General features: G+C 44.2%; 1 protein-coding gene across 2 annotated transcripts in view; it reads right to left on the reverse strand.

Moving 5' to 3' along the window:
• Nucleotides 1-1,401: 1,401 nt before the first annotated feature.
• The window catches only part of LOC142094725 (keratin, type I cytoskeletal 47 kDa-like), a 29,499-nt gene continuing 17,949 nt past the window's right edge, over nucleotides 1,402-12,951 (reverse strand). Inside the window, exons 6-8 of one of the 2 annotated variants that reach the window (XM_075177152.1) lie at nucleotides 9,289-9,509; nucleotides 3,235-3,287; nucleotides 1,402-1,488 (exon numbers count right to left, since the gene is read on the reverse strand). In XM_075177152.1, coding sequence (XP_075033253.1) covers nucleotides 1,406-1,488; nucleotides 3,235-3,287; nucleotides 9,289-9,509 — 357 coding nt within the window. In that variant the 3' untranslated portion in view covers nucleotides 1,402-1,405. Of the gene's footprint in view, nucleotides 1,510-3,234; nucleotides 3,288-9,288; nucleotides 9,510-12,951 lie in introns of both variants that reach the window. The other variant, XM_075177151.1, reaches the window with a different exon arrangement.

Raw genomic sequence — 12,951 nt, forward strand, 5'->3', positions numbered from 1 at the left:
CTGTGACATCGTTTTTTTAATATGCTATGATGCCCGCTGTTGAAGGAGATCTCATGTATTAGATCTCAGTCTGAAAAGAAGAACAGACAGACGATGTGAACTCCGTATGAACAGTGTGATGTTCAGATGTCTGGGATGTATAAAGTTTTTCTCAACCAGACCTCGTTTTGGAGGGGGGGCGTGGTCGTTGAGTGAGTCACACTGTGAACACTCCGTCAGCGCCTCTGCGTGATCAGCGGGGAATGAAGAGTATTTAAACTGGGATTTGGATTGCGAGAGTCATGCCTTGAGAAAGACCCTGGACTGTGGGTTGAAACGCGTCGGCGGCTGGTGACCCGGTTATCGTGTGTACAGGTGACAGTGCTGTTTATATTGGAACTGAGCTACAGCAGTGAATATTTATACACATGCCCTTTTATGCTTTACACTTGGTACGGGTCCACACTATTGACTCTAATCATTCAGATTGTTTTTATGGAAAATAAATGTGCTTGGTGATAATGCACTATTGTGGTTGCTTTGCTTCTTTTTCTCTTTATGTCTACATGTTGGAGTTGAGTGAAAGAAAACATATACTGCAACACTGTTAAGGGAGCAGAGCACAACCCTACAGGCGCATATTGATCTTCTGTTATGTAAGCATACACCCTAAGGGGGAGAGAATTGAAGAATAAACCACGGGTGCTTATTGGAAGTTTTCATTGATATCACCTATTTTTGAGGATCATCTTATACCCCATAGTGGTGGTGGACTTTATTCAGTGTCGTATGTTATTATGCCATGTTTTTTCTTTGTTTCTTCTTGTATTATGTACCTCGCATGACGAGAGGATTGAGGAGATACAGTCCTCTTTTCAGAGGTTCCCTGTGAGTCTAAGACGGTAGCGCCAGTGTACGTACCCATTTATGTGTTACTGTGTATTTATTATTGAGTTTTTGGTGGAAGCTCTGGGGTGGGTACACGGCTGCACACCTTAGTGAAGCGCCCATAAGGTCTGTTCGATTATACTTATTACTCACAATCATACGGTAAACCAATATTAATTAATTTAGATGATTTCATCCAATTATTTGACTTCCACAGTAGGTTGGAAATTGTAGTACTACAACGTCAGCATACTCATACAATTTAATGCAGTCAGGGCATGCTGTGATCAGTAGTGCACCATGGAAAAATTAATGTATATCACTTTCATGTTACTTATTAACCCACACCCATGGCCGTAGATAGCCCAAGTGCTTTCAGCATGTGGCTGTTTTTGCTTTTGGGAGAGGGCTGTTAATTAAAGATGTGAATTGAGACATTCTCTGTCTTATGAATCAACAGAAAAAAAATACTTATACATAATAATGACAGGCAGCTTTGTGTCAATAAATAGTTTTATTTAAGTTTTGTTACAATAAATTATTTACTACTGTCACCAGGTGTTGTGTGTCCACTTGTCACATCTTCAACTGATGGGTTTTTGGTGATGACAGAAACTGACTCTGAAATCAAACACAAAAACACTGAAAACTTCAATGATGCATTTGCGCTTTGATCTAGACATGGTATTTAAATACTACATGTTAATGAAAGAGTCTAGGGGCTAGATTTACTAAGCTGCGGGTTTGAAAAAGTGGAGATGTTGCCTATAGCAACCAATCAGAGTCTAGCTTTCATTTATTTAGTACCTTCTACAAAATGATAGCTAGAATCTGATTGGTTGCTATAGGCAACATCTCCACTTTTTCAAACCCGCAGCTTAGTAAATCTAGCCCCTGATGTTCTGAATAAGACATTAACATGTGGCATAATATTTGGAAGTCATTGGAAGTCATTTTCTTACTGTGGCTGAACATGCCCAGGCTGCCCACCCCTTCAATGATTTCAACTTTTTGTTTTCTGATTAAAATACTGCTCCATCTAGCCTCATTTACTGTTTAAATAAATCATGCGAAAGGACGGCGGGGGGCATTATCTTTACTACATGAGTCCCTTTGTTTTTAGCACATGGGTATTTGTGCACATATAAATGCATTTACCCTCATCACATGGTACAAAAGCCATCCATTGGAAGTATAGTACAACAAGTGACTACCACCACCAAAGAGAAATAGGCTATGCAGCCACCCACTAACCAGAGAAGCCCTCTGAAAATTTTAAACAAAAGCCTGTATCTGCAGTTCATCAGAGGAGCGACTGAAACCAGACGTTTAACTGGAGAAAAACGTCAGGACTAAAAGGAAGATTGCTAGGACATACCAGGGGTGGACCCAGACATTTGCCCTACCCGAGGTGATTTTAGAGGGGGGTGATTTAGGCCCCGCCCCCTTTCTGTGTTCTAAGGCTGCCGGCGGCTGCACAGTATGTGCAGGTCCGTTCAGCAGTGAAAGTGTGCTGCCCCGCTGCTCTGATTGTGTTTAAAACACAATCAGAGCAGCCGGGCAGCATACTGTGTGCAGCTGTCGGCAGCAAGCCCCTGCTAGGGGGGGGAAGGGCGATCGCCCCGATCGCCCCCCCCTGGATCCGCCACTGGGACATACATGGAGCTGCAATTCTATTCATTTGACTTCCGGGGAGCCATAATGCCAGGAGACCTAAGTGCATTGTAATATGATTGAGCTACAAAGGACTTTTGCAGTGCGTGGTCATTCTGTCACTTTTACTTATGCGTGATGGATGTTAAGCATTCTGACATCTCCACTCATGCTGATGGGATGGTAATTATTATGAGTGTGAACCTCTCTCCTTATATGGCAATAGTGGAGTCACCTGTCTACCTGGCTAAAATTGATCTCAATTTGTGATTGAGCTCCTGATGTTTGATATATTTGTGTATACTTTTAAACTTTTGTTTACTTTGTTGATCAAAGATTAGATTGGATCAGCACTCTCCTCTTAAGTGTCAGACAAGTAGCCTGTCACACATGAGGGTTTAAAGTGCTAATTTATTATTTTCTGTACTCTTCCATAAAAATCTCAGTGGCTTTATGTCATGTCCATCAACTAATCTATACAATTCCACATTCTGCAGAACAACCAATATATATATATATATATATATATAGTTAAATATTTCCCACATAAGATCAAGTGGTATCTGAGATATCCTCACTATACTCATGAGAACAATATTTCACTGTACGTTTAAGCTAAACAGCAACTTATGGATCCAGATATAATTAGATATATATCAAGTTATTTATTTTTAACTTGAAATATGTGTTTTAAATATAATATAGCAAACTTACTTTGTCTGTTATTTGGCATTCCACAAGACGGCTCACAGATCACATCTTCCATCCTATGGGTGTTACGAGCCGCGGCTCCACGACGGGCCGCCGCGGCTCGCTTCCGGCTCTCTCAGACGCCCCGGCCGTCTCCATGACGACCGGGGTCTCACTTCCGCCGCTGACGTCCCGGTTGCCTAGGCAACAACCGGGACGCTGTAATCCGGAGGCCGCAGCGCCCGGCCAGCGGTCTGACACCCGGGCGCAGGCGCGCAGAAAAAGGTAACTTCTTGTTTTGTTTTTTGTGCATAGATTCTGTGTTGGAGTCTTGGCTAGGAAGTTACCATACCTGGCTCTGATAGAATTTATTATTCTGTTCTCCTATTTCTGTATGGCCTATTCTCTGAGATTAGTGCAGTAGGGAGGGGTCTCACTGGCACTCACTCCTATTGGCTCCCCTTGCTACTTTAGGCAGTGAGGACAGAGCCTCATTGCCAGTTATAGCTTCCTGTTTAGCTAGGCTCCTGTTCCTGTTTCCCTGCTCCTGTGTTTACTCTATTATTGGATTTCCTGTGTATGACCCCTGGCTTGTTTTTGGACTTCGTTGTATTGCCTGTGACCCCTGACTACGGCTTGTTTTCTGATATCCCTGTCTGCTGCCGGCCCTTGACCTTTTGCCTGGACCTCACATCGCTGTGTTCTACCACGCTGCCTCTGGGTTCTCCCCAGTCAGTGCACACTACACGACCCTCCGTTTGTCTGCAGCCAAGTCTGTCCCCACCACTAGGGGCTCCAGTGAACACCAGACATCGGAGTAGATTCCGGGTTCTGTCGTGCTGACTGAAGGAGTTCCTAACATTATAACTGGCCCAAATAAATAATACGATCCTGTTCTCCACTGATGGAACCCAGTCCAGCTCAGGTCCTAGCAGGGCAGATCCAAGTCGTCTCGCAGATGGTTCAGGATCTTTCACTCAGGCTTTCTGCTCAAGAAGAAGCCGCCAAGGCCTCACAAGCAACTCCGGCACCTGAGCCAAAGTTAAATCTTCCGGACCGGTTCTCTGGAGATAGAACCTTATTCCGAAATTTTAAGGAGGGCTGTAAGCTGTATTTTCGTCTCAGGCCCCGCTCCTCGGGCTCGGAGCAACAGAGGGTCGGCATTGTCATCTCCTTACTCCAAGGCGATCCCCAATCCTGGGCGTTCAGTCTGACTCCTGTGGATCCAGCTCTACAGTCCGTAGACGCCTTCTTCAACGCACTTGGTCTCTTATATGATGACCCAGATAGGGTGGCCTCGGCTGAGTCCCACCTAAGAGCGCTGAAACAGGGGAGGCGGACAGCGGAAGAATATTGTGCCGAGTTCCGACGTTGGTCGGTCGACAGTCAGTGGAATGACCCCGCACTACGGAGTCAGTTCCGGCTTGGGCTCTCGGAGCAGATAAAGGACTCCTTAGTCCAATATCCTTCATCATCTTCCTTGGAGGCCTTAATGCAACTAGTTATTAAAATTGACCGCAGGATCAAGGAAAGAAGGTCCGAAAAGGAGGCCGCCTCACCATCCTGGCCCTCTCCAGCCGTCTACTCTGTTCCTCAGGATTTACCGGAGCCCATGCAGTTAGGGGCTTATCGCCTGTCCCCTGAGGAGAAATCCAGGCGCCGGTCACTGGGGCTATGTCTCTATTGTGGCAATAAAGGCCATCTCCTGCGTAGCTGCCCTAACAAGGCGGGAAAAGACCAGGCCTAGGAGTAAAGGAGGAGGTACGCCTAGGTCTCCAGATGGTCTCTTCCAAGAATTCGGTCTTAATCCCTGCTCGGATCATGTATGGTAATCGATCCGTTTCTATCCCTGCCTTTCTTGACAGCGGGGCAGCTGGAAATTTTTTGGATATAAACTTTGCCAAGAGACTTGGTTTTCCGTCCGTAAACTTAGACTCAGAAATCACGGTCTGCGGTCTGGACGGTAAACCGTTAACTGACGGAAGGGTCTCATATCAAACACCACCTCTGCAGCTTACGGTGGGAGCTCTCCATTCCGAAGTCCTCTCGTTCTTTCTAATTCCCTGTTCCTCCGTACCATTGATCCTCGGACATCCCTGGCTTCAACTTCACAACCCTCACATAGATTGGAGCACGGGGGAGATCATACGATGGAGTAAGGCTTGTTCCTCAACCTGTCTTGCTCTTCCTCTCCGGATTGTTCAGCCTAGCCCTGAATCTCTTCCATTACCTTATCGTGAATTCCACGACGTATTCTCGAAAAAAGAAGCAGACGCTCTACCCCCACACCGTAGCTACGATTGCTCCATTGATTTGGTTCCAGATGCCAAGCTTCCTAAGGGAAGATTATATGCCTTGTCTATTCCTGAAACTAAGTCTATGGATGACTATGTGGAGGAAAACCTACGTAAGGGATTCATTCAACCCTCCAAATCACCCGTAGGAGCGGGCTTCTTCTTTGTGGCAAAAAAAGATGGAAGCCTTCGGCCGTGCATAGACTATAGGGGTCTAAATGGGATTACCGTGAAGAATACTTACCCGTTGCCACTCATCTCCGTACTTTTTGATCAGCTCAAATTAGCCACGATATTCTCCAAGATCGATCTGCGGGGGGCATATAATCTGGTTCGAATAAAAAAGGGCGACGAGTGGAAGACGGCCTTCAATACTCACTCAGGCCATTATGAATATCGGGTCATGCCCTTCGGCCTATGTAACGCCCCCGCAGTGTTCCAAGATTTTATTAACGATGTCCTGCGAGAATTCCTGGGGAGATTCGTCGTAGTTTATCTTGACGACATTTTGATTTATTCCCAATCACTGGAGCAACACCGTACTCATGTCAAACAGGTACTCCTGAAACTCCGCCAGCACTGCCTCTTCGCTAAACTCGAGAAATGCGAGTTTGAAGTCACTCAGGTCACGTTCCTCGGATACGTCATCTCACCTCGTGGCTTCTCCATGGATCCGAGTAAAGTACAGGCAGTTCTCGATTGGATCCGGCCTAGCAATCTTAAAGCCATTCAGAGGTTTTTAGGATTCGCTAATTATTATAGGCGATTCATCCAGTCATTCTCTGTATTGGTGGCTCCGATCACAGCCCTTACACGTAAAGGGGCTGATACCGTTAATTGGTCCCCTACGGCCTTGACGTCCTTTCAAAAGTTAAAAGAGGCCTTCATCTCTGCACCTGTCCTCCGACACCCCAATCCGGAATTACCGTTTGTTCTCGAAGTGGATGCCTCTGACGTCGGGGCAGGTGCGATCCTTTCCCAGAAAGATATCACTGATCACTGTTTGCATCCCTGTGCCTTTTTTTCCAGAAAATTTTCCTCCGCTGAGACCCACTATGACGTTGGGAATAGAGAATTGCTAGCTATCAAGTGGGCATTTGAAGAGTGGCGCCACTGGCTAGAGGGAGCTAATCATGTGGTTACAGTATATACTGACCACAAAAATCTACAGTATATTCAATCTGCTAAAATTGTGAACTCCAGGCAAGCCCGGTGGGTCCTTTTCTTCTCCCGTTTCAACTTTACAATTACGTTCCGGCCTGGATCCAAGAACATTAAGGCAGACGCCTTGTCTCGCAGTTTCATCGCCTCTCATCCTTCCCTCACTGAAACCGCTTTCATTATTCCGGCATCCAAAGTAGTCCTTGGCCTAACTCAGGATCTTGGCACAACCCTCCGGGGTCTCCAACAGTTGGCACCATCAGCTACTCCCAGGGGTAAATTATTCGTACCAGTTTATCTGAGGAGGACGGTCTTCACTGAATGTCATGATAATAAAACCTCAGGTCACCCTGGAGTATCCAAGACATTGGAACTGCTGTCTCGTTCCGTCTGGTGGCCTTCCTTGGCAGCCGATACCAAAGAGTTTGTGTTATCCTGTGAAACCTGTGCCAGGAATAAATCTTCTCGCAGACGTCCTGCCGGACCTCTTATGCCACTATCCGTTCCAACGAGACCCTGGACCCACATATCGATGGACTTCATCGTAGAATTACCACGCGCATCCAGCTGTAACACCATCTGGGTGATAGTAGACAGATTTAGTAAGATGGCACATTTCATCCCTCTCGTAGGATTGCCATGTGCTAAAACCTTGGCATCCCTATTCATTCAGCACATTTTCAGGCTCCATGGACTTCCTGTTAATATTGTCTCTGACCGCGGCTCCCAATTTGTAGCCACATTCTGGAGAGCATTCTGTGCCCAATTAGGAATTAAACTCTGTCTATCTTCGGGGTATCACCCACAATCCAACGGACAAACGGAGAGGGTTAATCAATCCCTTGAGCAATTTCTCCGTTTATATGTAACTAAATGCCATAGTGATTGGGCTGCTTTGCTTCCATGGGCAGAGTTCGCCTACAACAACTCGTGCCATTCATCTACTCTGGTATCGCCATTCTTCTGTAACTTCGGATTCCATCCTCGGTCCAACTCGCTGGAAGTCTCGAATCAAGCCAGATCTAGTTCTTCGATTTCTTATCTGTGCCGGATATGGAGAAAGGTTCACCTTGCCCTCAATCAAGCTTCATTTAAGTCTAAATATTATGCTGATCAGCATCGTGGACCGTGTCCTTTCAAGGTCGGGGACAAGGTGTGGCTGTCTACCCGCAACATTAAACTTAAGCAACCTTGTAGGAAGTTAGGTCCTAGGTTTATTGGACCCTTCTCCATTATTAAACAGATTAATCCCGTGGCTTTCAAATTGAAACTTCCTCCTTCACTCAAGATTCCTAACACATTCCATTGTTCCTTGTTGAAAGCAGTTACATGTTCACATAAATTCAGACCACGTCAATTGCACAGACCTCGTCCTGTCTCAGTCAGAGGACACCAAGAGTTCATTGTTGAAAAGATCCTAGATTCCAAAAAGGTGCAAAGTCAACTCCACTTTTTGGTCCACTGGAAAGGCTATGGCCCGGAGGAACGGTCCTGGGTACCGCAGAAGCATCTACATGCTAACCAACTCATTAAAGACTTTTTTAAAAAGTATCCTGGGAAACCTGGAAGTCGGGGTGCATTGACCCCTCCTCAAGGGGGGGGTACTGTTACGAGCCGCGGCTCCACGACGGGCCGCCGCGGCTCGCTTCCGGCTCTCTCAGACGCCCCGGCCGTCTCCATGACGACCGGGGTCTCACTTCCGCCGCTGACGTCCCGGTTGCCTAGGCAACAACCGGGACGCTGTAATCCGGAGGCCGCAGCGCCCGGCCAGCGGTCTGACACCCGGGCGCAGGCGCGCAGAAAAAGGTAACTTCTTGTTTTGTTTTTTGTGCATAGATTCTGTGTTGGAGTCTTGGCTAGGAAGTTACCATACCTGGCTCTGATAGAATTTATTATTCTGTTCTCCTATTTCTGTATGGCCTATTCTCTGAGATTAGTGCAGTAGGGAGGGGTCTCACTGGCACTCACTCCTATTGGCTCCCCTTGCTACTTTAGGCAGTGAGGACAGAGCCTCATTGCCAGTTATAGCTTCCTGTTTAGCTAGGCTCCTGTTCCTGTTTCCCTGCTCCTGTGTTTACTCTATTATTGGATTTCCTGTGTATGACCCCTGGCTTGTTTTTGGACTTCGTTGTATTGCCTGTGACCCCTGACTACGGCTTGTTTTCTGATATCCCTGTCTGCTGCCGGCCCTTGACCTTTTGCCTGGACCTCACATCGCTGTGTTCTACCACGCTGCCTCTGGGTTCTCCCCAGTCAGTGCACACTACACGACCCTCCGTTTGTCTGCAGCCAAGTCTGTCCCCACCACTAGGGGCTCCAGTGAACACCAGACATCGGAGTAGATTCCGGGTTCTGTCGTGCTGACTGAAGGAGTTCCTAACAATGGGAAGAGCAGTTTGTCATGGTTGGATAAAAGGTCAGTCAAATCAAATAAAAGATTTGAAGCAATGGCAAAACCACCAAAGTGCACCGGGGCCTGTCATTAGAACTAATTTTATGTCATATTTAATTAATTTTCATTGGTGTCTTGATCATCACAATTCCCTTTTCACTTCAGAAGTCAATGTCCTCTATAGATTTGATTTCAACACTGGCATTGATATCTTTTATTTTTATTACCTACCTGTTATCTTCCTCGTCCATTAGCATATTGTATGTTTTTATTTCCATCTCCAGAAGGTCTTTCAGATAATACAAGATTGTACTGTCAGAATTCAAACTATCAGCTTCAGCTCTTAATTTTGTTAACTCATCTTCTTTCTTTAACATAACATCCTGGATATTCTCCAGCTGAGCAACATAACCAGCTTCGATTTCATATAGTGTTGCCTCTTGGGCAGATTTCTGGGGAGAAAGAAAACAGTGGAATCAGTTATGGTTAGATGACCATTAATGTCCCACTCATGCCAACAGAGCTGTTTTTCTGATATGTCTAGGGAGATAGAGGGAGACCTAACAGAACTATCAAGAGAGTAGAAAGGAAACTACTTTATTTAGTTTACTTATTTTTAGGGATGTGCACCGGCGACTTTTGAGGTCTCGTGTTTTGTGTTTTGGATCCGGATTTTCGTTATTTTTGGGGTTCGGATTTGTCTCGCAAATCACTTGACGAAAGGTCTCGGTTCGGATTTAAGGTTTTGGATTCGGATTTTTTTGGAAAAAAACATAAAAAGTTTAAAAATCAAGTTTTTGGGCTTATTTTCACTCCTAGGCTATTATTAACCTCAATAACATTCAATAACAAGCATTTCCACTAATTTACAGTGTATTCTGAACACCTCACAATATAGTTATTAGTCCAAAACGTTGCAACAAGGTATCTTTCTGGACTGCGTAGAGGAGTGGGTCACCACAATATCTTAAAAACCCTGAACTTTTATGAATCGCACCAATAAATGTACCTGGACTGCGTAGAGGAGTGGGTCACCACAATATATATTAAAAACCCTGAACTTTTATGATTCGCACCAATAAATGTACCTGGACTGCGTAGAGGAGTAGGTCACCACAATATATATTAAAAACCCTGAACTTTTATGATTCGCACCAATAAATGTACCTGGACTGCCTAGAGGAGTGGGTCACCACAATATCTTAAAAACCCTGAACTTTTATGAATCGCACCAATAAATGTACCTGGACTGCGTAGAGGAGTGGGTCACCACAATATATCTTAAAAACCCTGAACTTTTATGAATCGCACTAATAAATGTACCTGGACTGCGTAGAGGAGTGGGTCACCACAATATATCTTAAAAACCCTGAACTTTTATGAATCGTACCAATAAATGTACCTGGACTGCGTAGAGGAGTGGGTCACCACAATATATCTTAAAAACCCTGAACTTTTATGAATCGCACCAATAAATGTACCTGGACTGCGTAGAGGAGTGGGTCACCACAATATCTTAAAAACCCTGAACTTTTATGAATCGCACCAATAAATGTACCTGGACTGCGTAGAGGAGTGGGTCACCACAATATCTTAAAAACCCTGAACTTTTATGAATCGCACCAATAAATGTACCTGGACTGCGTATAGGAGTGGGTCACCACAATATATATTAAAAACCCTGAACTTTTATGATTCGCACCAATAAATGTACCTGGACTGCGTAGAGGAGTGGGTCACCACAATATCTATTAAAAACCCTGAACTTTTATGAATCGCACCAATAAATGTACCTGGACTGCGTATAGGAGTGGGTCACCACAAGATATATTAAAAACCCTGAACTTTTATGATTCGCACCAATAAATGTACCTGGACTGCGTAGAGGAGTGGGTCACCACAATATCTTAAAAACCCTGAACTTTTATGAATCGCACCAATAAATGTACCTGGACTGCGTAGAGGAGTGGGTCACCACAATATATCTTAAAAACCCTGAACTTTTATGAATCGCACCAATAAATGTACCTGGACTGCGTAGAGGAGTGGGTCACCACAATATATCTTAAAAACCCTGAACTTTTATGAATCGCACCAATAAATGTACCTGGACTGCGTAGAGGAGTGGGTCACCACAATATATTAAAAACCCTGAACTTTTATGAATCGCACCAATAAATGTACCTGGACTGCGTAGAGGAGTGGGTCACCACAATATATATTAAAAACCCTGAACTTTTATGATTCGCACCAATAAATGTACCTGGACTGCCTAGAGGAGTGGGCACTGGGCACCACAATAAAATATATAAAAAACCTTCAACAGGTCTGCATTACACTACACATACGGCTGCTCCTCCATCCTCTCCATCATATACATGTTGGAGTTTTAGCGTGTGACAACCTCTTGTTTTTGATAATGTCAGTGCATTTTGAATATTTTTCAATTTGCCCCACACCACTGAATGTACTTTATCTATGATACGCATCTATCTATCTTGACTGCGTAGTGTGGTGGCCCCGGTACACAATTTGGTACCGAGGCCACAATATAATTAAAAAACCCTCCACGTGTCAGAATTCCACCAAAAAAGGGTATGGACTGCGTAGTGTGGTGGCCCCGGTACACAATTTGGTACCGGGGCCACAATACCTCCTCCAAACATGGTACAGACAATTCGTCATTGAGATCCCATCAAGTATGTTAAAGACAGACAGGGTCGAAGTGTTATTCGTTGACTTTGTAAACCCAAAAAACTGTCCCTGTTGCACATAGTCGTGCAATGAAGACTGACTTTTTCATTTAAAGGCACGATCTTTCAAGTGTAGTGTTTGTAAGTCTAAGTCATATTATACTTTTGGTAAAATTGGTTTATTTTGTTCCTCTTTATGGTAACTACTAATAGAATTAAAGTATTAAATAGAAGCGGCAGTTCCTCTTTATGGTAATTAGTAATAGAATTAAAGTATGAAATAGAATTAAAGTATGAAATAGAATTAAAGTATTAAATAGATTTAAAGTATGAAATAGAATTAAAGTATGAAATAGAATTAAAGTATGAAATAGAGTGGTATAGAGTTGTAGTGTGGTATAGATAGAGTGGTCCACACAATATAATAATAAAACCCTCAACTGGTCTGAATTCCACCAAACAAGTATCTGGACTGCGTAGTGTGGTGGCCCCGGTACACAATTTGGTACCGAGGCCACAATATAATTAAAAAATTGGGCATCAACTGTCACCGTTGTTTAATATCTGATACACCTAAATATGGACTGCACAGTGGAGTGGCCCCGGTAGTAAATTTGGTGCCGGGGCCACAATACCTCCTCCAACTTCCAAGTGTAGTGTTTATAAAGACAGACAGCGTCGAAGTGTTATTAGTTGACTTTCTTAACCCTAAAATTGTCCCTGTTGCAAATATTCGTGCAATGGACAGTTACTTTTTTATTGAAAGACTCAAGCTTTCAAGTGTAGTGTTTATAAAATATAAACAACAATACAGTAGTTTTAGAGCACGTCAATACCTCTTGTTTTAAATTATGACGCTGCATTTTACTTTTGGTTTAATTTCTTGTATTTTTTTAAATTTGGTTTTACTTTTTGAACATGGCAAACGACTGTTGATTGGTCATATAATGCAAAAAAAAAAGGTCCAAGATGGAATTGTCCTTGGGCCCTCACACCCACCCTTATGTTGTTGAAATAGGACATGCACACTTTAACAAACCAATCATTTCAGCGACAGGGCCTACCAAACAACTTTGGCTGAAATGATTGGTTTGTTTGGGCCCCCACACCAAAAAAGCTATTCATCTCTCCCTGTACAGACTAAACAGGCTCTACTGAGGCAAGATGTCGTCCTCATCCTCAAACTCTGATTCCTCTCCCC

The sequence above is a fragment of the Mixophyes fleayi genome, chromosome 6 (assembly GCF_038048845.1).
Source record: "Mixophyes fleayi isolate aMixFle1 chromosome 6, aMixFle1.hap1, whole genome shotgun sequence".
Taxonomy (NCBI): domain Eukaryota; kingdom Metazoa; phylum Chordata; class Amphibia; order Anura; family Limnodynastidae; genus Mixophyes; species Mixophyes fleayi.